The sequence below is a fragment of the Pipistrellus kuhlii genome, unplaced genomic scaffold (assembly GCF_014108245.1).
Source record: "Pipistrellus kuhlii isolate mPipKuh1 unplaced genomic scaffold, mPipKuh1.p scaffold_m20_p_8, whole genome shotgun sequence".
NCBI lineage: Eukaryota > Metazoa > Chordata > Mammalia > Chiroptera > Vespertilionidae > Pipistrellus > Pipistrellus kuhlii.
The window spans coordinates 31,987,812-32,012,903 of record NW_023425584.1 but is presented as its reverse complement, the minus strand read 5'-3'; the positions used below and the strand labels follow the sequence as shown (position 1 = coordinate 32,012,903).

General features: G+C 39.1%; 1 protein-coding gene across 11 annotated transcripts in view; it reads right to left on the bottom strand.

The window, feature by feature from the left end:
* Positions 1-1,507: 1,507 nt before the first annotated feature.
* The window catches only part of RAPGEF6 (Rap guanine nucleotide exchange factor 6), a 142,513-nt gene continuing 118,928 nt past the window's right edge, over positions 1,508-25,092 (bottom strand). For 6 of the 11 annotated variants that reach the window (XM_045576314.1, XM_045576315.1, XM_036424572.2 and 3 more), the window contains 7 exons: positions 22,841-23,061; positions 21,270-21,461; positions 18,523-18,657; positions 12,306-12,531; positions 9,189-9,691; positions 3,559-3,873; positions 1,508-2,725 (listed from right to left, as the gene is read on the bottom strand). In XM_045576314.1, coding sequence (XP_045432270.1) covers positions 2,700-2,725; positions 3,559-3,873; positions 9,189-9,691; positions 12,306-12,531; positions 18,523-18,657; positions 21,270-21,461; positions 22,841-23,061 — 1,618 coding nt within the window. In that variant the 3' untranslated portion in view covers positions 1,508-2,699. Of the gene's footprint in view, positions 2,726-3,558; positions 3,874-9,188; positions 9,692-12,305; positions 12,532-14,410; positions 15,443-18,522; positions 18,658-21,269; positions 21,462-22,840; positions 23,092-25,092 lie in introns of those variants that run through there. The other 5 variants (XM_036424571.2, XM_045576317.1, XM_036424584.2 and 2 more) reach the window with 3 other exon arrangements.

Sequence of the window (25,092 nt, the reverse complement as noted above, 5' to 3'; positions counted from 1 at the left end):
GTTATGACTTATCACCCTCATGGAAAACTGCTTACGGCTTTTCCTCCCCAAAATCATACTGAAAGTATCATCTGGAGGGAGTAAAAATCTATTACAATAAACTTTTATGGAAGCATGTATTGGATTTACTAATTCTGCAAATCTTTCATCATTGAAGAGCCTATGCTGAAACTAATTTGGCAAAAGTTTGCACCACGGATTTACTGCTTTAGTTAGTAGTCCTGGCAAATTCAGAATTGTGGTGGGATGAAGGCATGAGTCTTATTAAAGTTATAAATTTATATAATAAGATAAGGTGAACAGATGTCCTGCTTTTGGCGGGACAGTCCTGATTTTAAACAATTTGTCCCTTCGGGACTTTTTTTAAAATGCTGAGGGACAGATTGTTAAAAATCGGGGCTGTCCCGCCAAAAGCGGGACGTCTGGTCACTTTATAATAAGAACAAAAGCAAATGGGGATTTATAATGGGATCAAATACAGGTTAAGGCTTCTCTTGGTCTTGCCATGTGACGAGAAGGCAGGAATGTACCCTAACTAAAATATAAAAATCAAAAGTCCATGATTTTTTAAGGGATACATTCACATCACACTACAAAGCATCTGGCTTTAGTTCCTGATCAATGTGATCAGCCGATCCAAATACAGTATGAGCTTTGATGAAAGAAAGGCAGCTACAAGGTGCAAGAACCAAACCACAAGCCTCCAACTCTGAACAAGATGTTACTGACCCCACTAAGGACAGCGGTGTGCAAAGCTCCCACTGTGTTGAAAGACCCGCTGAATAAATAGACACTGTGCAAAGAACACGTTTTTCCAGGGTGGCGAATGGAAAATGTCAGAATACCCAACCTTGATGAAAAGATGGTTGTAGCCAAAATATATTTCACTTTGGACATGAAAACAATGAAGCAAATCAGTGAAGGAAATATATGTGATCAGAGAACGTCTGCTACAGGTCAAATCACAGCAGTGTGACTTTCAAACCGGGATTCTGGTGGGGGTACTTTCCATGTCAATGGACCAGAAGGCTACGGAGCCAATAGCGTCATTCTAACAAGCCTGGGGTGTATTTCTAAGGCTTATGTTTCAGGTTAACATTATGTTGCCCAGGAAAATTTTTCAGACATGCTGCTTTTCCTAAAATGAAGAGACACCGCTTAGATGGAAAAGATGGACCACTGCCATTTACCACTTGGAACTGACTTAGGATTTTAGACGGAAGGGGACAGGCAGAACACAGGGACAGAGGCAGGGACGACACGAAAAAGCACACACTTAAAGTCATGAACACTAAACCCTACACATTTACGTGGGGACCAGCACGCACAGGTAAACCCATTTGGCTCCAAGCTGATCTGGGTAGTGCACGTCAATAGCTTTGGCTTTTTTTTTTTTTTTTTTTTTGGTAGCCACAGTTTATTAAGCTCTCACTTGCCTTTACACACACACACCAAACAAACACACAAAATAGCAAACAACAACAAAAAAACATTTAAAAATGTAAGATAGAGAACACATTATATTTTACTTGTAAAAAATGTGGAAAGTCTAGCTTGTCCACTAAACAACCACTAAAATTTAAAATAAATACCTAAGAGTGCCATGCCCAACAGGCTATTAAAAAATATATTTCCTTTCTGTCTTAGGCTAGACTGGGAACTGAGAGATAATTCATTTCCATAATCCTAGCACCTCCCTCCCCACCCCCCAAATTCCAACCAATTATGTACCTTCATGAGCTAATGGGCTTCACTGCCGGCAGGGGGGAGGCCCCGAGATGGGGAGGTGCAGCAGAGACTGCCCACAGCTAAATTCGTCCTCAGGGTCTCACCAGCAAGGATGACATCCTTTAGAAAAGAACTCCATATCTGAGTTGAGAAACTTTTAGTTTCGGGTTTCTATGGAGTAGAATGCTCTAGAACACATTCTCTATTTACTGGATTTATACTTTTAGTTAGATGCAGCATGAATTTAAGTTCAAAAAGCCTTAGAATACATTATTTAACATCGAGATTTCATTCTTGCACTTGGCCGTCCGAATCGAGACCAGCACAGGAGTATTTTTCTTCCTACCCCTCCAGTGCAAGGCATCCAATTCCACTCAGACTGAGACCTGACTCGCATCGGAGCTAGAGTTCTGTCCAGATCAAGCGTATCACCCTACAAAGGCGACTTCTGTGAGGCCAGACCAGACAGTCTTATGGTCTCAAACAAACATCCACAAATGAGAGCTTCCAAATACAAACAAAAGCACATTTCAAATAAGTTACTTTTCAAATACACAAGAATATTTTCAATATTGGCAGACATTTTGAATTTGTCCATTAGCCCAAGCTATGGCTTAAAAATACTACCACTACTATTTAAAAAAATAACTTGTTAAAGGAAAAGCTAGAGAGATGTAATATTATACACGAGGAGGACTCGAGTCTGGATTTGTTCTAGTAACTTGGTCCCAAGGCAGGTCTGGTGCGTAGGTGAGGACGTATCCAGGCACACATCCACGGCTGAGGAGACGGCACATGTGCAGGATTAAGGAAAGGAGGCAGGACTCAGAGGACAGGGAGCGACACCTTGGGGAGCGGAAGCAGCAGCAGCAGCAGCAGCCGGGTGCTGTTTGCCGGCCTGTGGAACCATGAGGTGGCTCTGCCCACTCCTTCCTCCAGGACTTTTCGACGTCAAATGGGCCATCCAAAGGCTAGACTGCTGACACCTGTTCATTTTCTAAAAATAAAAAAAATACAATTAAGTGATAGATCAGCATATTCATGCATAATCTAGATTTGTTATAAAATTAGTCAATTTCAACAAAGAAATCCTCTCAGTGATCCTATCAAGGTCCAGATTTTCTTGTAATGACATTTATGAATTCTGATCACACTGAAAACTGACAGTAAACTGGAATTTCATAACTTCTTTTTAATTATTTTTATTACTCTATTGCTTAAGAGGATATTTACTAATTTATTTTTAACAAAGCAAACCACAGCTGCCAAGTCAATGAAGGATTCTGCTCTTAAAAGAAGCTATACCAATAGCATGATTTCAAATAATTTTGCATTTTGACACTTCCAGTTTCAAGTTTCCATACATTCATGTAAACCATGACTCCAATGATGTCAAGTCCCTCTTCTCAAAATTAGACCGAGCTGCTGTCAATCATATATAATAATACTCCATTTGAGTTGAAAGAAGGGGAATGGGTACACAACCAAGCAGTTTGATCTCTTTCATTTAAAAGACATGGCATCGCCCTGGCCGGTTTGGCTCAGTGAATAGTGTCGCCTGTGGACTGAGAGGTCCCAGGTTCGGGGCACGCCCATCAATGATTCTCTCTCATCAATGATGTTTCTTTCTCTCCCCACCACCCCTTCCTCTCTGAAATCAATAAAAAAACAAAAAAAACAAAAAACACACCATCATATGTAGGAATTTTTTTTTAAAGATTTCTGAGACATTTAAGAAAACATTTCTGATTATCTAAAATACCAGTATAAAGGCCATTTAATGTGTTCAGCAATTCATTTAAGAGCCGTTACGGGAGTTTGTCAACATACCGTCTGCTTCGCTATCTGCGTCAGCCGCGTCTGCTAGCTTAGGATGGGACGGCTGCACGCTATGCCTCTGAGGCTGAGGGACAGTCTTCGATGGAACACAGGCCATGAGGTTGCTACTGAGAGATGCCGATGGCAGTCTAGACAGGCTGTTCTGCATCATCTTTGACCTCTGCACGGCCACACTGTACTCTGGAGGCTTTAGGTGTAGGTGGGGTCCCTCCTTTAGGTCTGCTAACGAGATCCCCATGTATCCTGGAGGAGTGGGAGGTGGCTCCCTATATCTATCTTCCTTCTTGGGGGAGGTGACACAGTACACTGGCATGGAAAATAAGCAATGGACATGTTAATGAAAAATATAAGAAATTAAAAAAAAACACTGAAACTTATTACAATGACAAAACAACTTAAAAAACAGACACAATGAATATGTATATTTAAATATAGTGATAGCAGATTAAAAACATTTTTAAAAAAGCTTAACAAATGTAATATTTAAACTTGTTTTTAAAATATGTGTGTTACTTTAGGTTTTATAAACATTAAATAGGATGAGACAGAGATGACAGATTAACAGATTCCTTCGGCAGTTCAGCCCTCAAATCACAGAAGTGTGTGACAAACTCCTCAAGGAATAGTAACCCCAAAGATGACTGAGTCACAAACATTTTAAGAGTCCACCTTAAATATCTAGATGGGTTTTCACAGAAATCACTTTCGGCCCTCTTTTTAAGGATGCTCTCCCTTCCCCCCTGTGTTACGGAACTCCTGGCTGGACTAATTCGTTGGTTCTGGCATATAAACCACTTTAACTTTCCTGGTATAATAAAGGAACTAATTCCTTTAAGGGCCTTATTCTAACTTTTGCTCGGTGATTAAGTGAACAAGAAAAAACTAACATAATTTTAGGAAATCCATCTTAAATCAAGTTTCTCTGATTTTCAGTGGATGTTAAAAATAATGGTGACTTAAAATTCTTTTCCCTAAGTTTATAAACCCTAGGACTAAGGTAAAGCTTCAAAAGCATTAGAAATAGGTTACACGGAGTGCAAATTCTTTAAATGAAATTAAGACCAGCCTACAGAACCCACAGAACAAAAGACAATTCCTTGATCATAGAAGTGACTTTTAATACACAAACAATAACTTCATTTAAGCAGAACAAATTAAAAAAAAACATTAAATAATTCTAATATTAATTCTCCCTTTAAAGGATCAAGTTTGTCCACAACTAAATTCTAGAACTGTAAAATTTGCATGTAGTATCAAGGTCAGAAAGGATTTTCATTCCCATCTGTGGAGGATGGAACAAGGAGGAGATGGAGATGATGTCAAAAGAAGACAAGCTTGGCCAGTATGGCTCAGTGGTTGAGCACTGACCTAGGAACTAAGGAGGTCACGCTTCGATTCCCAGTCAGGACACATGCCTGCATTGTGGGCCTGAACCCCAATTAAGGGGTGCGCAGAAGGCAGCCAATAGATGACACTCTCTCATCATTGATGTTTCTATCTCTTTCTTCATCTTCCTCTCTGAAATCAATCTACACTAATAAAAGAGAAATATGCAAATTGACCGTACCTCTGTGATGCCTACCAGCCAGTTAGAAATGAGTATGCAAATAAATCCAACGAAGGTGGCAGGTTAATTTGCATATGCAAATGTAAAGTGGCTGGGGGCAGGGCAGCACCGAGTGGCCTGGGTCCCCATGATGGGCACCAAGCTTGCAGGCTCCTGGGACCATTGCTGACCCTGGGAGGCCAGGGCAGCCCCGCCAAGCAGCCTGGGAGCACAGGCTGTAGCCCAGCACAGGCCCGGAGTAAAAAGTTGACAGCAAGTCCTTTCAGTATAATTGGGGCATTAGAGGCCCACAGAAAGATCATTTCCTTTACTATGAAACACATAACTCGCAAAGTGAGAAGATGAAAAGAATTTTTAGACTTTTAAAGTAGTAACTAATTTCTGTCTAGAAGACACACCAATTCAAAAAGTGATGATTTTATTGTCCTATAGCAGTGGTTGGCAAACTGGCTCATGAGCCACATGCGGCTCTTTGGCCCCTTGAGTGTAGCTCTTCCACAAAATACCATGGCTTGGGTGAGTCTATTTTGAAGAAGTGGTGTTAGAAGAAGTTTAAGTTTTAAAAATTTGGCTCTCGCCAAAACCGGTTTGGCTCAGTGGTAGCGCGTTGGTCTGTGGACTGAAAGGTCCCGGGTTTGATTCCGGTCAAGGGCATGTACCTTGGTTGTGGGCACATCCCCGGTAGGGGGTATGCAAGAGGCAGCTGATTGATGATGCTCTCTCATTGATGTTTCTAACTCTCTATTCCTCTCTCTCTAAAAAAAAAAAAAAAAAAAGGCTCTCAAAAGAAATTTCCATCGTTGTACTGTTGACATTTGGCTCTGTTGACTAATGAGTTTGCCGACCACTGACCTATAGGACATTAGCCAGATTGTATCCCAATTTAGCAGTTTTACTTTAGGTTGCAGGCTCCTCCCTGGCCAGGGCTCAGGTCAGGGCTCATGCAGAAGGCAACCAATCAAAGTGTCCTTCTCATATTGATGTTTCTCTCTGTCTTTCCCTCTCTCTTGCATACTCTCTAAAAATTGATGGAAAAATATCCTCAGGTGAGGATAAAAAAAAAAGCAAAAAACAAAGAAAGAAAGAAATACCCTATCCTATGAAAGAGACTTCTTGAAAATGCCTAAAGTAAGTTGTCATTTTTCACGGTGAAGGGACTGGAGTTCGTGTTGATGAAAACACTTTGGCGGCTGCGGTGGCCAGCACTGGTAGCAGCAGCAGCAGGGTGATGGGGGCGGCGCCTTCCCCTGATCAGCCAGATTGCCTTCTGCAGAGGGAGGTCACTGATGGCTTAGACACACAGGGTGCGAGCCCAAGCCATCAGTAGGACATCCCCTGAGGGCTCCCAGACTGTGAGAGAGGGTAGGTGGGCTGAGGACCCCTGCCCCCCATGCACAAATTTCGTGCACTGGGCCTCTAGTAAAAACATGTGTTTTGTTTTTTTTTAAAAAAGACAAGAGTGAAGAATAAAAGTAATGTGACCAGTCATCTAGAAATGAAAGAATAAAATATTTTAAAAAATCTATTATCCCAAATGGACAAGAAGGATATATCCGTTCATACTCATGTTTATATATCTATCCTATGGTTATGTAGAAAACTTTAATAAAAAACCCTCGGCAAAAAAATGAATTAACTAAAAACCCACTCAATAATGCAATCTGACTTATATCACAGAGCTATAATAATCCAAACAGCATGGTATTGCCAAAAAAACACACACAGATCAAGGGAACATAATTGAGAGCCCAGATATAAACCCACATGTATATGAACAGATATTTGTTGACAAAGGAACCAGAAACACACGATAAAGAAAGCCTCTTCAGTAAATGGTGCTGGGAAAATTGGAAAGCCACATACAAAAGAATGAAACTGGATTTTAATTTGTCCCCATGTACAAAAATTAATTCAAAATGGATCAAGGACCTAAATATAAGATCTGAAATAATACATTACATAGAAGAAAACACAGGTAATAAACTTATGGACTTTGGTTGTAGAGAACATTTTATGCACTTGACCCCAAAGTCAAGGAATGAATGGAACTATATCAAACTAAAAAGCTCTGTACAGCAAAAGAAACCAAAACAAAGCAAAGAGCCAGAAGACCAAACAGGGGATGATATTTGCAAGTGATAGCTCCAAAAAAGATTTAGTATCCAAAATATATAAAGAACTCATAAAACTCAACATCAAACAAACAACCCAATCAAAAAATGGGTAGAGGACCTGAACAGACAAATCTCTCAAGAAGATATATAAACAGCCAACAGATATATGAAAAGAAGTTCAACCTTACTAGAAATTAGGGAAATGCAAATCAAAGCTATAATGAGATACCACCTTATTTATACCTATTAGAATGGTTATACCAACAAGTAATAACAAGTGTTGGAGAGGTTGTGGAGAAAAGGGAATTCTCATTCTCTGCTAGTGGGAAAGTAGATCGATACATTTTACATTGGAATGAAAACAGTCTGGTGACTCCTCAAAAAATTAAGAATAGTGCTACCATATGACCTAGCTATCCCTTTCTTAGGTGAAAATACCTGAAAAACTAAAAAAACATGTATTCACAAAGTTATATGCATCCATATGTTCATTACAGTGGCCCAGACGTAGAGACAACCAAAGTGTCCTTTGATAGAGGACTGGATAAAGAGGTGGTACAACCTGGCTGGTGTGGCTCAGTGGTGAGCACTGACTCATGCACCAAGAGGTCATCAGTTCGATTCCTGGTCAGGGCACATGCCTGAGTTATGGCCCTGATCCCCCGTAGGAGTGCAGGAGGCAGCCGATTGATGTATCTCACTCATTGGTATTTATATCTCTCTTTCCCTTGGCCTTCCTCTCTTTCTCAAAAAAAAAAAAAAAAAAAGATGTAGTACATATATACAATAGAATACTACTCAGACATAAGAAAACACAAAATACCCTGATTTGTGACAACATGGATGGACCTTGAGAATATTATGCTTAGTGAAGTAAGTCAGGCAAAAAAAGCTGAAAACCATATGATAGCACTCAATGTGGGAAATAAAACTGAACTTGTGAACACGAACAGCAGTGTGGTAGTTGTCAGAGGGACGGGGTGGGGAGTTAGGGATAAAAGGGGCCTCGTATAAGGTGAAAGAAGATGGTTTGACTTTGGGTGGTGGGCGCACGGTGCAATATACAGAATCTTTGTAACAGAAACCCACACCAGAAACCTGTGTGATCCTATTAACCAATGTCACCCAAAAATTGTATTTAATAAAAACTAAAGTAATTTTACCAATATAAAACAAATGTGCTATAGATGTGCTATAAAAATCATTAAATTGAATTGAAATTTAATAATATTTAACAAATATTAAATTGAAATTTAAAAATTTCAAGTGACATCATAAGATATAGAATTGAGTTGATTATGATATAATTGGTACAAAGTCATTCCACATAAATAGAAAAACCAGAGCTGTTATATTCATATTTACATAATTTAAGGAAGGAAAAAATGTAGTTGATGACTTGAATACTAAAAGAACAGACCAAGCAAGCTGTGTGTAATTAGCACGGAATCCACAAGCGGGAGTTTGTGCACCCATGATGTGTTTCAGAAAAGTATTCTGAAAAAATGCTTTGGATTTCCTTATTGCATTTCTTCTCACTTGTACTACCTAAAAGTAATATCAGACTGAAAGTTTCTACCATGTATGAAGAGCAACTGTGGTCCAAACAATTTATGGGTGACAAAGAATATAATCCCTTTATTAATGTTGCACAGTAATGCAGTGTTTCCACAATGAACAAAAAAACTCTAAACAATTAAATACTTTTATACCGCTTAATTAAATACCTTCACATCAGCCTTTTCATTTTAATAGGCTTTAATAGCTGTTCCAAAGTTCCTGAGAAATCATGAACTTTAAAAAAATAAATTATTTGAAGAGGGAAGAGGAGTTGAAGTGAGAGATGGGATTTTTTTCAATAAAAAAATTCTAAACCAAGATGCCATTTTTACCCCTTAATCTCTAAATGCCACAGATGCACCAGAGAACACAGAACTTACCAATCAAGCCCTTTTCTGTACTTGAAGTAATAGTTTTATAAACTGGGTCAGCACCATCCTTGGGGTCCAAGCCTTCAGATGACTCAGCTGCGGTGCTCTCCAACACTCTCCGCTTAACTGTGCCATAGTTTGGTTCGTGCGTGTCCGAAAGAGAACCAGAGGAGGCCCAACTCTGTCTCATCCGATTAGCCTCCAGGCCTCCTTTACAATGAACACAAGTTCTGGAGCAGCCTTTAGGACAGGAATAGGGCTCACAGTCAGTGGGTTCCACTTCAGCAATGGGGCCTCCCAAATGGGTATGTCGAAAGGAGTTCAAAAAATCCCAGCCTTTTGGGTTTGAAAGGCTTTGGAAGTTGTCATGGGAACTGCTTGAGCAGGAAGTCCAGCTTCCACGACCACTATCGCCTGCTTCTATAACGATGTGCTCATGAGAAATCTCTTCATTGCTCATAGAAGATGAGACAGCTAAACTCTTAATTGAAGATGGCTTTAAGAGTGTCCACCTAAAATTGAAGATACAAGATTAAAAGTAATTTACTGGTTTACTAGAAGCCTTTCTTCTGTCCATTTCAAGTATTAAATGCATCCAAGAGACTACAGACCATCCTATGTAATATAGTAAGTGCCCGGTTGTCTGTTCAACCAGTCAAAGCGTAATATGCTAATGATGTGCTAAGGCCACTCAACTGCTCACTATGATGTGCGCTGACCACCAGGGGCAGACGCTCCAACTGGTAGGTGAGCTTGCTGCTGGGGTCCGGCCGATTGGGACTGAGTGAGAGGGGCTGGACACACCCTGGAGCCCTCCAATGGTCCCTCCCCGGCTGGCCAACCTCCTGCATCCCTCCCTGGCCCTGATCGTGCACCAGTGGGGTCCCTTGGCCTGGCCTGCGCTCTCTCACAATCTGGGACCCCTCAGAGGATGTTGGGAGAGCCAGTTTTGGCCCGATCCTGCAGGCCAGGCCGAGGGACCACACTGGTGTACCAATGTGTCCACAGGGCATCTAGTGTATCATAAGAGTTTATGCCAAAATAACCTTGTGGAAAAAAATGACCTATCATCAATCATCACTACTGGCATTAATGTTAATACTTAGCTTAGAAACATACACTGAAGAAATACAAACAGTAAGGTTTCCTCAGAATTTTTCTTGAATTGAATTTAAACGAGAATGAAAAATGTGGCTTAAAATGAATAAAATTAAGAATACATTTTCATTCTTGGTCAAAATAATGCTAGATATTCTCTATGCATGCAGAATTAAGAGTTCCCAGCTGCAGGAATGCACCTTTGAGGTTAGCTTATTTTTTAGTGTACCTCTGAGGTCAGCTGAGTACAACACTAAATAAATAGCAACTTTCCCAGTTACCTACTATTAAATGAATTCTATTATTTACAGCAGGGGACCCCCAAATAAAGGCTCATGGGCCAAATCCAGCCAACAGCCTCATTGTGTATGGTTGGAATAAAGCATGGTTTTTACATTTTAAAGCGTTTAAATAAAACAAAATACTCTAAAGTAGGGGTGTCAAACTCAATCAGAGAAGGGGCCAAAATCTAAAATCCAGCCTAAATTAAGGGCCGAATGGTTTACTGAACAGTCATAAACTGTCATTGTGATAGAAACGCAGCGGAGTGCAGTGATGACAGCGCGGTGCGGGCCACATTGCAAGGCCTGGCGGGACGGATTTGGACAGCGGGCCTTGTGTTTGACACATGTGCTCTAAAGAATTTGAGACAAAGACAATATGCAGCCTGCAAAGCCGAACATATTTACTATCTAGCCCTTTAAAAAAAAAAGTTTGTGAACCCCGACTTATAGTACACAGCAGGGCCAGCAAACTAGGACCCATGGCCAGATTCTCTGCTAGTTTCTGTAAATAAACTTTTATTGGGACACAATGTGCCAATTTGTTTACATATTGTTTAAGGCTGTTATGGCAAACAAGGTTGAACAGTTACAACAGACTTATGGCCTGCAAAACCTAAACTATTTACTAATAGAAAGACTGACCTCTGGCCTAGAAAATCATAGTTTAGAAGCCTTTATAAATATGATGATAATATTTTACTACAGCTTACACTTTTCATATTAAAGTATATCAGATCTAACAATATTTACCAACTTAAAATTAATTTTCTCAAAAATTTCCATTTTGCTCAACTCTAATGAGAAATTTAAGAATTAAACTTTTTTTAAAAAGAAATTTTGTTCCTTTTTTAAAATAACATATTTTATTGATTTTTTACAGAGAGGAAGAGAGAGGGATAGAGAGTTAGAAATATCAATGAGAGAGAATCATCGATTAGCTGCCTCTTGCACACCCGCTACCGGGGATGTGCCCGCAACCAAGGTATATGCCCTTGACCGGAATCAAACCTGGAACCTTTCAGTCTGCAGGCTGATGCTCTATCCACTGAGGCAAACCGGTTTTGGCGAAAAGTTAAACTCTTTTGCTAGCTGGTAATTCTTACTCCTTAAATCACACTTTCAGAGACTAAGGATCAAGGATGGTCTACTCCCCCAATCTGACTACAGTGTGTACTGCAGTAGAGGTACCTCCCACTACACAATTTTTTTTTTAAAATATATTTTATTGATTTTTTTACAGAGAGGAAGAGAGAGGGATAGAGAGTTAGAAACATTGATGAGAGAGAATCATCGATCAGCTACCTCCTGCACACTCCCCATTGGGGATTTGCCCACAACCAAGGTACATGCTCTTGACCGGAATCAAACCCAGGACCTTACAGTCCGCAGGTCGACGCTCTATCCATTGAGCCAAACCGGTTTCGGCTCCACTACACAATCTTTTTGAACAATCTCTAACCTGAGAGCCAGGTCCCCATATCTAAACAACTTCACTTTTCGTTCTTAATGATTGAAAAGGTGCATGTGATAGAAAGTTAACTTGAATTCAGTAACACTTAAGAAACGAGCACCCATGACATATTTCAAAATAGTACTTATTTGCATATTCAGTATAGACTACAGGCTTGGCCTTCATATTCTTTTAAGGATCCTCTTGCACACACTCCATGGAGCAGTGCTGGAGAACTGTGCAGTGGCCACGTGGCTTAGGTTTTATGATATAAATATAGGCGAGGAGGTTTACCCGGGGCCACGCTGATGATGGTCTCCCGTCCCTGAGGAGTGCTCTGTCCTTTCCAACAGCCCCGTGGATTCAGGGATTGCTGCCACCTGGGAGGAACACCGTTCATCCTGCAGAGCTGCAGACATGGAGTCAACAGAACAATTGCTCACAATGCTGGACCGTGAAGAAATCTCACTATGGCTGGAGTCAGACAAGTCCAATTTAGCTGATGGTGTGTGTGTGTAACCTAAAGAAAAAAGACAAGTGATCAAACTATGAAGCTAAAAAAACAAGTGGGGGAATATGATTGGGAAAGAACATTCCCTTACATATTCATTCACTTACCTACCCACACCATTTCAATTCAACCCCAAATTCAAGAAATAAAAAAATAAAAGTCCATTATTACAGAGAAACTAGTCCAACTCTCTGCCCCAGGTTCTCATAGAGTTATAAGCATCTAATAAAACAAGAGGCTTAAGTATATTAGAAAGCATTAAAAAGTAGACATCCAGAGTTTCTCAACTTCTTTTTAACTCTATGTCCCTTCCTTTGATTAACATAAATATTTCGTGGCCTGACCTGAGTGTCTTTATACCACCTTGACGTAGGGGCATATAGACTGAAAGGGGAGTCAGGACTCAAGGGAAAGAATATTTTTGCTTTTTCAAACTACATATACTTACCCAGATATTATGCTTATATCACCTAAGTAGTCTTGTCCCAAGTTGAAAGCCATTGTTTTAGTATTTTTAAAAAAAATGGTTTTAGATTTAATCTTATACCTAGTTTTCCTTTTTCATCAACTTTGCAGAATGTTATTATTGAACAGCTGAACTGACATAAGAATGTGTTATGAAAAAACACAGCATGTACCTGTTTTAAATTGTTTTACGACTTACTGCACAGCAGATATAGCTAGAGAGGCTTTCTTTTGCATTCTCTGAAATAAAGGGCTGGAGATGGAGTGAGGTATACGTAAGAGTTGGTTTTCCTAAGTGTTAGAAAAGTAACCAAACTTCTTTTGCCTAGAAATAAAAGAAAATGCTATAGTAATCCCAGCAAGGAGCAGGCCTCAAAGACGCGAACAATTATCTTCTTGTACGCTTAGAGAATGTGGTTCAATAGGTGTATAACCTTTGGTTCAATCCCTGAGAATCTCAAGAATTATAGGCTTTATAATCACATACATATAATTCAAGTCATTAAAAATGTGTTGAACAATAACCACATTAAGCAGTTCCATTAACTATTTCAAAGAGAAAAATTAAGACTCAGAAAACGTGTGATTTATATTTAGCTTATGGGGCCAGGCACAAGTCAGTCTCGATTCCTACCCCAGTTCTCTGATCTGAGGTCACTACTATTTATCAGTGCCCATTAGGAATTAACTGGTCAAGTTTCAAGATGTGGTAAATAAATTAAAAATAAATTAAACTTAAAATTAAATGAGATTCATAGATACAGAGAACAGACTGATGATTGCCATATGGGAAGGGGCTGGATGAAAAAGGTGAAGATATTAACAGGTACAAATTGGTAGTCACAAAATAGTCACAGCATAGGGAATATAGTCACTAATAATATAATAATTATACCAGGTGGGTACAGGAAATATTGGGGGGAGCACATTGTTAAGTATATGATTGTCTAACCACTATGCTATACACATTAAACTAACACAAAATAATATTGAATGTAAACTGCAATAAAAATAAACTTAAATTAAAAATTCTCAAAAGAAAAAAATAATTTCTTTTAGCCTAGGGCATAACATTGCTATGTCAATTTTAACAATCACCTGAAAAGCTTATTAAACCACACATTCTTGGACCCATTTCTAGCAATTCAAATTTATGAGGTCTGTGGTGGAACAGAGTAACTATATTGTCTCACAGGCTTTCCAGATTACCTGCTATGTGAGACCATCTCTTCCTCCTCCTCCAATCAGATGTACGGGAAGTGGAAGACAAAAAAAGTGTATGTGGACAAGATACAGTTTGTTGCCTCCCAAACACTTCCTTTTCTTTTAGCTTGTGAGTAGTTGCAGGAAGAAGATAGCAATAAAATTCTCTGAGGTAAAGGTTCTATCTGATCAGATAATTATTGGGAGTTTTATTCTTTAAAAAAAAATGTTTTTATTGATTTTTAGAGAGAGAGGAAAGTAGAGAGATAGAGAGAGACATCATTGAGAGAACTTCACTGATAGGCTGCTTCCTCCATACCCTACACTGGGGATCAAGCCTGAAACCTGGGCATGTGCCCTGACCAGGAATCAAACCTGTGACCTCTTGGTTCATGGGACGAATCTCAATCATTGAGCTACAATGGTGCTACATTGGCCAGGGTTTTGATGTGAAAGTAAATTCTGGTTCCTAAAAAGCCTTTTCTACTTATTTTACTCACAGACCTAGCTGCTTCTGGTAGGAAATAAAGTCAACTACAGAATATAAGAATATCAAGTTTACTAACATGAATAAAATAACATGTGAAAATAAGGCACTTTAATTCAATAGGACTTTGTTGCTTGAAGATCTATAACACTAATCATAAAATACTTATAAATAGTATTCTACTAAATTATTTGCCTAAGTTTTGTTTGACAAATAACTTAATTTAAACTCCATTTACACGAATAAATAAAACAAATTTAACACTAAAATTAAGTAAGGAACTTCAGAGTGTCTTCCTCCTTTTAGACTTGAATCGCGTATGGAAGCAGTTTAAAGCGTTACTGTTGCCTCGGCTATTGGAATTGCAGATGGCACTCCCTTTCTCATCTGTGATGTTGCTTCCAACATCCTTCACTTTCTCAGAGCTTTCTGTGGCTTGATTGTGATCTGCATCCTCTTTTTTGCTGTTGGCTAGTCTCTCCCTTGAAAGAGTTCTTTCCCTAAATCTTCTAAACGGGGATGTCATTCTTTTTCTGGCTGTGTTCTCACAACTTGTCCTGTCTCTATTCTCCTCAGTGGCCTTCTTGGTACTGTCTGTTCTTTTGGCTGTGCTCCTGGTAATTTGAAGGATTTTCTTTTGCAAGTAAACCCCACCTATGCCGGGGTAGCTGCGGCCACTGATCTCGGTGCTGGACTCACTGGGAGGGGATGAGGTAGACCCTGAGAGGTGCAGCGGGATGCTGTGGTCAGATACCATACTGCCAACTGGAGGGAGAGATGCAAAAACCCTGTCATGGTCAATTAATTCTTTCCAATTAATCACAATTAGCCTGGCTTATAAAACAGTTCACTATTAAAAATTCTAACATCCCACCCCACCACCAAAGAAAAGAAAAAAACCTAACATTGTGATAATATCTGAGAAATTGAAATCTAGCCACATATCAGTTAGTGCATGGAGAGCCTACTATATAGGTTTACAGAGCAGTCATCACAAGACAGAACACAGGATAAGGACTGCCTTGATCAGAATAAGCTGGTAATGAAAGTAGCGAAGCTGGTAAAATCATAAGCAGAAATATTTTTAAAAGTATTTCTTAAAAGTAACTATCTCTAGAATGTTCAGTCATTCTGCTAAGAAAAAGTTTAGCAAAATCAGAAAGGACATACAAATAGTAGACACAATAAATGTTATAAAGCACAATTTCTGATCCTATTATATCTCCAAAGTAGAAAGGTTGCCTTCTTTAAACACTGGGGAAGATCAAAGTTAAGGACTCTTCACTTCACACTTTTTAAAAGTTCTTGTTTGTCGGCGAATAGGTGAAAAAGGTGAAAGGGAATATAGTCAATAATACTGTGATAAGTTTGCCTGACAACAGATGATTACTAAAATTCAGGGCCTGATCACATTGAAAGGCATGCAAATATCGAATCACTGTACTGTATACCTGCAACTAGTATATTTTTGTACACCAACTATATTTAAATAAAATATAAAAAAAAGTTCTTGTGTAATCTTGTATAAAATATGAAGATAGGCTTATTTTCTCAATTGTTAGAAAACAAAGAACTAATTCCAAAGTTTTGCAAGAACTAGGAACTGATCTTAATGTATGTTTAGTTTAATAGCATTTTTGTTCAGTCAGGATTACAGGCAAAAATCTGTCTATGGAAATATACAGAAATATTCTGTGGGGGTTTTTAAAGGAATACATGTAAGAACAATTGGAAATTGTTTAAGAAAAAAATTTCTTCAGGTTCCTAAGGATTCTCAACATGACTATGACAGGCTCACAATAAACACCAGGACGGCCTGGTGGTCACACATGGGAGGTCACACGGAGGAAAGACTTCTCTCTTCCAGTAGTGAGAGAGAATTTTCAGTTGGGAGTAAGAGCAGTAGGGGAATTCTTGTTCCTAACACCTCTCCTACAAGTCACACTGGCTAGAGAACTGTCTACAGTGGGACTCTGAACACCGAGGCGGTGGCGGGTGTAACGGTGTTCCTCAGAGAGCACTGAGGCGCACGGGCACTGTTCACCGGCTCATCTGTGTGACTGGCAATGCCCCCAGCTTCATTCCTCCCGCCTGAAAGGACCAGAGGCAGTAAAGCGATGAAGCAGACTCGTGAGCTTCACAAAATCATGTATGAGTTACATACAACAGGATCAGAAACTTGTGTTTTATTAAAAACACACACACACACACACACTCTCTCTCTCTCTCTCTCTCTCTCTCTCTCTCTCTCTCTCTCTCTCTCTGTCTTATTTGATTTTTACAAAGCTTTTCTTAGTAAACTCTGAATGAAAATTCTGGCCAGTCTCAGCTATGTGAACGGGGAAAGGGCAGGTCAGCAATGGAGCTATGTTGCCTGGGGTAGAAAGAGGGAAAGAAGAGACACTCAATTTTCTGGACACTTACCATGCATCAGCCTTTATATATGTTATTTCATCCAATTCTCATATAAGTTCCCTAAAATAGGTGGTTTCCCCCATTTTAGATAGGAAACCCGACCTTATAAATCAGTTGCTTGTAGTGACACAGCAATAGGAGGGGACAGAGTCAGGATCCAAATCAGATCTGATATTACTGTCTCACACTGCTGTCACAGAGTGAGTGAAAATAAGAAAAGGTCTCTAAAAGTGAGATGAATCTTAGGACACAGGAGCTGAAGAAAGCTCTGGAAACTTTTACTCCTGCTAGAATTCATAAGCTTGTCTTCCCTTGTCATGTACTACCTTGCATTGTGATTACTTCAAGATGCAATTCTTTTACATCCGCAAAGACAATGCCAGGACTAAGAGGCCTTTTCCCACAGGGAACAGCCAGAGTGTGGGTGGGCCAACGTAAAATCTACCCACATCGTTCAGAATGCTACATGCTAACATAGTGACATCTCTGGGCACTGCCCAGCCTACTCAAGAGGAGCTTAGTCTGAATTATGAAAACATGCAAATGAACAAGAGTGATTTCAGATTTTTTTTTTTTTTTTTTACCTCAAGAGGTCCTATTATAAATATAAATGTAAAAATCCAGAGGGTATTGGTTATTTTAAATCACGATTAATAAAAAGTTAATATTCCATTACTAAAGAAAGGAATGCTTCAACCTAAATATTTGTTTCTTGTGGAGAATCATGGGACTTGGTTGCAAAGTCTATAAGGAGAATTCTCTGAAAGGCCAGAGGCCTCTGGGAACAATGCCTTGACTTTTCCAACAAGTCTGAGCCCCTGGGTGTTTTACTAGCATCTTTACGTTTATGTTTCGACTTCAAAACATCCTTATTTGAAAGATACTATAGATGCAGGTGTTTTCTCAAGGATGCTTACCCTGCTGATTGTATCCAGAGGTTAATTTTAGTTAAAGCTGTTGTTACAATAAAAGCCTAAGGAGGCAGGCAAACAGGGCTATTTGCTCCTAAAGCAAAACAGCCCCTTAGCCCTCTCTTTCACACAAACATGTGTCAGTATAATCATTCACCTATCATTCAGGGTCTGCTGCTCAGCCCCAGCAGTTTCTTTTCCTAAACCTTGTTGGTTAAAAAACAATTTCTTGTAGAAATTCTTATTTTAAAATACTCCACAGAAATTTTAAATAATGGGAAATTTGAATAGAAACATCAAGAATATGCACAGAACAAAACAACTGTCTATTCTTACAGGAGTCCTACCTAATACCTGGAAAGTATATGAACAATTCAATCCAAAACATGAAAGTTCAAAAAGAATCAGAAGTTATGCTTTCCTTCAGATTTTGTTACTAAGACAGATTGAAAAACAAAATATATTACAAAGTACTGTTTGGTAAAGTAAGAACTAGCTTGAACTGTTCTACCATCTTACCTTTGCGTGGGGAACCTTGAGGAGATCCAGGAGGACTGGAATGTACGGACGATGTCATGGAAACAGTGTCTTCGGAATGTTTCTTACCACTCATTTCTTCAGTTGTTCCTAAAACTTTCTGAGGTGAACTTGTACCTAAAAATAAAGCCCCCAAAATAAGCATCATGTCGCAGTTAAATGTCAGCAGTTGCCTAAATAACTACATAACTAAAGCCATGATACACAATGGCTAGTGTATTCAATTGAAATGTATAAATGACAAACGGGGACTAAATGACTGGGTAATGGAATACAGAGATTCTCACCTCTAGGTTATTTGTTCAAATTCAGCCAGTCAGCACAGACCAGATTATAACAGTTCTTTTTGTTTGTTTTGTGACATAAGGGACATTGATTTCACAGCTAAGTCCCAGCCCCCACAATTGACACACTTGTTGGAAGTCTTAATAGAGAAGGCATGGATTCAAACTCTTCCCTCCCCTCTAGAGGTGGCCTCTCCAAGTCAGGGCGAGGCATGTGACAGGAGCAGTGTAGGGATGTTGGCACTGTGACTACCTGTGGTGCATCTGTGCTGTGGGAACACAGAAGAGGCTGCAGGGCTGCCAGTCCAGCCCTTTTCAAGAGCACTAAATTCACACTACAGGAGAGAAGTAGACAACAGAAAGAATTATGAATTTATAGAAGAATAGTATGGAGCCCACTGGAAACATTCCTGCAAAGTTCTATCATTATTCTTGTCCAGCAGCTGGTCCTGTTAAGTACAGATCAAACTTAGCAATGGTTTCCTTATATTCGCATTTTCACATTCATCTCTAAGAAATGTCAAAGAGCTACTGACACTGTACTCAACAGTAAAGCAAGCCCAACTTTGACAAGGATTCTGCAGTAACAAGCAGTCCTATAACACTGAAACAATTCAAATTGCAGCAAACACACACTGCTTTTACTTAATAATGCCATCCTAGTTAATAAAAGGCTAATATGCAAATTGTCCCCTCGATCAGGAGTTCGACAGGGGTCAGGGCCGGCCTACCAACCCCCCTCAGCTCCTCCCCCAAACGGCCTGACTAACCCTGATTGGGGCGGGCTGGCCTGACCGCACCTGTGGATGAGTTTGTGCACTAGGCCTCTAGTTTTAATATAAATGCATTTATTATATAGATAACGGCCATATTACAACAAGAGGGTAGGGGAGTACCTGGTTCATGTAATAATGTATCTCGGGTGATGACATCCAAGTAAGGAACCAGAGCCAGACCTATCTCAATTTTCACTCCTACAAACAAATCTATCAACTTCAATTTTGCATCCAATTCTCTTTTCATTTTCACATCCTCCTAACTAGTTCAGGCTCTGAGCAACTTCCAGTTTATTATTATACTAGTTTCCCATCCAGGCCTCTCTCTCTAGTCTCACTGCACCCCCTACTCTTGTTCTCCAAAATGAACTGGACATTCCCTTGCTCAAATCTCTTCAATAGCTGCCCACTGGCAACTTCCCTTTAGCACGCATTTTACAATTTCAGCATGCTTATGACTTCACTTCTCTTCATCCTTGGTGGCTGTTTAGTACAGTGGCTAAAAAAGCGAGAAGACTCTGTACAGTTAGCCTCGGCTCAACTCTCAGCTCCAATACTTCCTGGTAATGTGCAAGTTACTTAAACCCTCTATGGCTTCCCCTGCTGAGTGAGAGTAGTTCCTATCACAAGGTTCTTATAAATATTAAATTAATATATCAAGTTAGCAAAGTGCTTAGAACTGTGTCTGACCCTCAGTAAATGCTCTACAAGTGTCAGCTTTAATTATTACTGACTCAACAATCTTCCTACAGCTTAGTACCCAGAGGCAGCTGCCTGCCTTAGCTCCTTGGAGATATCAAGGTTTTCCTCTGCCTGAAGTAACTTCTCTGGAATCTTTGCCTAATTAGCTCTTTCCATCAATCTTTTAAGGTTCTGCTTAGGTGTTATCTCCAAAAAGCCTTCTTTGAAACTCTACCTTACCACTGCCCACCCTAAAAGCTCTCCCTCTTCTGTTGTTTATAGGTTCTGTACAGACCCCTGGCAAGAGCAAACTCATTCTATTAATTATCTGTTTGTGTATCAATGTTACCAACTGGCAAAGATAGAGACATTTCAACTTTGGATCACAAAACAAATCAAATAACATTCACATTTCACCAGTTCTACTAAATAGATCCTGTATATAATGCATAGACTAAGTAATAATACTAGGAACTAAATCTAATTGGGCTTCCCATCTAAAAGCTAAAATAGTGATACTGTCAAAACCACAAATAAAAGTAATGTTGATAATGTCTACATGGCTTAACAGAGGGGGAAAAAGTATGGCTTATACTTTATGTACTTTACATGCTGTTCTTATCTTCTAACTAGGGTTTTCAGAAGTAGTCTTTAATGAAAAACCAACATACAGTCACTTTTAGAATAAGCAACTTCATTCTTACAGGTTGCATTTATTTGAATTATGTAATTGATTAAATGCACCTTTGTACCCAAGTGTATTGCTGTTAGGTTTTCGGTTGATATGATTATAGGAATCTCAATGTTAGCATTTAAAATATGTATGCTGTCATCAAATACCTACAGGCAAAATGCAACATTTTAAAATTCTTGAGTGATGATTACATTTCATAAAATATAATAGCTGATTTCCTGATCACTTACATTAGTAATTATTTTTCATTCCAACTCCCCTGGGAATTTCAATGAAATGACTGTGAATACTCACTCAATGTGACAGGCTCTCTTGATTGCCCTTTTTTCCTGGTGGGGTGCAAGTTAACAGCTGGCACTTGAAGAACTTGGCTTACTCTGTGGGGCTGATGCAGATGGGCTTTGGCTGTTTGGCCAGCTGACCTCATAGGCACTGGAGACATTTCTGATGATTTGGCTAATCTTTTTTCAGTTAAATTCTTGGTCACTAAAAGAAGAGAAAAAGAAACACATAATTCTGCACTTTTAGGCAAGGTTATTACCACTGACAATAAATGGCTACTCTAAAACCACCTTTCAACACAAAAAAATAGATTAATTTTCCTAAAAATAACTTCATATATTACTTCTAAAATTTTTGTAGAATTATAGTTAAGTTTGCTTCCTAAATATGTATTTTTTGAATCCATTAAGTTCATTAGCTCCACCTCCACCATCACCCTAAGGCCAATTTAAAATGTTATCTATAAAATCTTATCTATATATTTTTAGTGGGACAGATCCTGTCTCAGGTTTCTTTGAACAAACTGCACAGGAGGACACCAAGCCCATGCAGACAGCAGCCCAGGGGTCACACCAAGCCACAGCTACAGCCTAGGCCTTGGTTTGAGCCTTGGCCTTGGACTTTAGCCATCAGAGCTCGAGACCCTTGTAGATGTGAGCACAAGCACAATTCCCAAACTTGGGGTAAGAGATGTAGGCAAGTCAACTGAACTTGCGGCTGCCTTTTGGAATCTGGAGCTTGACCTCCTTAGGCTTTACGAGGGCCCTGATAGCTATGGCATGTGCACTCTTGGCCTTGGTGTTGTCAGCTGCATCTTCTTCAGGCCTTACTTGTTTTGCTTCTTGGCAAAGCACGTTCCTCAGGAATTTGGGGTCCATACCCTTAAGACAGTCATATCTTTGTGGCTAGGGTTTCTTGATGCCATTTCTGTGCCATTTTGGGGACTACTTATGCGTGGTGTTTCTTGGACTTGGGCTTGGGCGGGTCTGCATCAAAGCCTGCAGCTCTCAGAGCTCCTGGGCTGGAAGAGCTTACATCCTCTCACCTATATTACTGAAATATCCCCTCACTACATCAGTTCCATTGCCATTAAGCCATTCCCCATAGAAAAGCAGGCTTTTTCAACGTGAAAATCTGATATTACTTTCCTTTTCCAAATGCCCAACACAAACCTTCAGATGACCTGCCACTACTATGAGGATCAAGATCCGAATCCCCCAAACAAGGCCTGACAGGCCTGTAGGATCTGGCATCAACCCACTATTGGTTTCCCTAATAATATCCTGCCATTCTGCATAGACTAGATTAGAAGCTAAGTTTTATATTTTCATAGAATCTTGTGACTTTCATTCATAGCACGGATAATTAAAGGGGGGCAAAAGTAGGTTTACAGTTGTTCGTATGGAAAATACGATTAATAATACAAGAATAAACTATGTACTCAAAAATGTTTTATTGGCTTATGCCAGTAATCTTTTGTGAGTTAAAGTTAATTTTCTTGGTACTTCAAGCACAATTCTAGAGAAGTAAAATTTTATTTTATTGTGCTATTTAGTGCCACGTAAGAGAAAACTTGTACTCACAAGTACCATATGCAGGCTCCAACTGCAATGACATCATTTGGAACTTCTCCTCATCTGTTTCCACATCCAGACTGGAAAGATACTGCTTCACCTTCCTCGCCATCTGGGCGTCCTCGTACAGCTTCTTAGCGTTCAGCAGAGAGCTACGGCGTGCTCTTTTTTTGTGAGCACCCCCCTGAACATCTAGCATGTTTGAGTTGGTGCTGCCTTGACTCAGTGACCTGTAAGTATATGGAGACCACAACAAGGGGCTGTAAAGATGAGAACTAAACATGGCAGGCCGAAGATGAAAATAATTTTGTTCTGTTAATACTATTTATTGCATGCTGATGTAAATGGGTTAAAAGATGAAGAGCATTAATGTGAAGTAATATGGCATATAGGGCAATCTTCTAAGATTTAAGATTTGGCAAAGTGCAGAATTCAAAAGAATAATTCTTCCCTTAGCAATGAATTTAATCAGATTGTGTTTGTGCCTATGTAACCCCTGGCACAACTGTGAAGAGTAAAAGCATCTTCTGATCCGGGTGCTCACCCTACTCTGAATATATGTGAGAGCCAGAGTCAGGGCAGGTCCGTCCTCAGCCAGATCTCCGCACCAGGGTTCTCCAGCATCAAGTTCTAGAGCAGCTTTGTTGTCCGTGCTGCTTTGGACAGGTTATGGCTATCACTGAACCGGTCTGCAGCAGGCCCTCTCTCAGCATACTGACCAATTTTACAAGCACCCAGATTTTGCCCCAAATTCAGAGATAACCAGTAAGAAAAATAATAGGATTTATACTCAATTCAATATAGTCAGACATGCAAGTAAAAGCTACTCAATCCTTCTACTCACATATATGGTTTAGGACTTATGTGGGTCTAGGACTGGGTGTCGGATGTGATGGAACTGCAAGCTGGGCAGAAATAATCACAATTCAAACTAGCTTTAGTTCCACCCAATTCTAGTCTCTTCAACCAATGCTCTCGTACAATGACTATATCTAAAACCAGAGGAAAACTTGAAACACAATGCTATTTGTCCTAACAAGGCAAGCCAACTTGAGGTTTTATGAAGAATTTGAATTTAAAGGCAGTTGCCATTCCAAAATAACAAAGGTATCTATGAGTTTTCTAAATTAGCCTGATTTTTACACAAAAACATTTTTAATACATAGACCATAAGCTTACAATAATTTGTTCTTCAGCATTCATATAACAAGTTTAAAACAGATACTAAAATACTAGTGTTTTCATTGTAAATTAAGTGAAACAAAGTTGTAAAAGTGTTATATATTTTTTCTTTCACAATTTTAAGATCTTTGAAATAGAGTGTATCTGACATTTTTATGGCAACTTTCAATTGCTATTGGTCAGGCAGAAACTGTGACATAGTTGTGACCAATTTACACTTGCAGAAAACTTCAAAAGCTTGCAGAATGGTTTGCAAGAAAATACAATGAAGTTAGTGAATTACTCTATTAACCCAGGAACCAAATGATTTTTAAGGAGATGGTGAATCTGACAAGTTAACAACATTTTCAAAGCAGGTATTAAAAGGAGGCTAGCTGTAAGTATTTGCAAAGCCAGCTTAAGAGCATAGCACCAGAAGCTTTTACCTCTTTTATGACTTTTTAAAAAAAAAAAAAATGTTGCATTACCAACACATTTGATGGCAAAATTGTTTGGGAGAAAAATCCAGAAACTAATAACTCTAAAAGTGATTTAGAAGATGTATATTCTTAATATGAAAAAGTTTTAGAAAGACCTAACCAATTTAATTTGCTTATATTTTCCTTTTTATGAATATAAAAGACTGTTATGTGATAAAAATACATAAGTTTATATAAGAGCTCTTTTATCAAGTATTAGTTTATTGGTACCTAAAATAATTCGTGTCCAACAACTAATGTCTTAGATTTAAAGAAATGCAGTTAAATCAAGCCCCATAATTTAGAAGCACTTCTTAATATAAATATTTAATACTTTTATCTTAGTTGACATTGACATACACACTCACACAAAAAAACAATCAAACATATATACATTTCTAATAAATGAAAACAATGTGATAAATTGACAACAAAATGTCTTCTAGTTCCAAAACAGAAAATGCTCTGATGCAAAGGTGTAAATACCTAGTGTCTGCTAGCATCATATAGTAAAACTGAACGATCAGTGAATGTGGTGCATAAAGCATTCAAACACCCCAAATTCCCACTATGATATACTGACCAACTCCTCCTCTTTATAATAGTAATGCTAGAATTCAA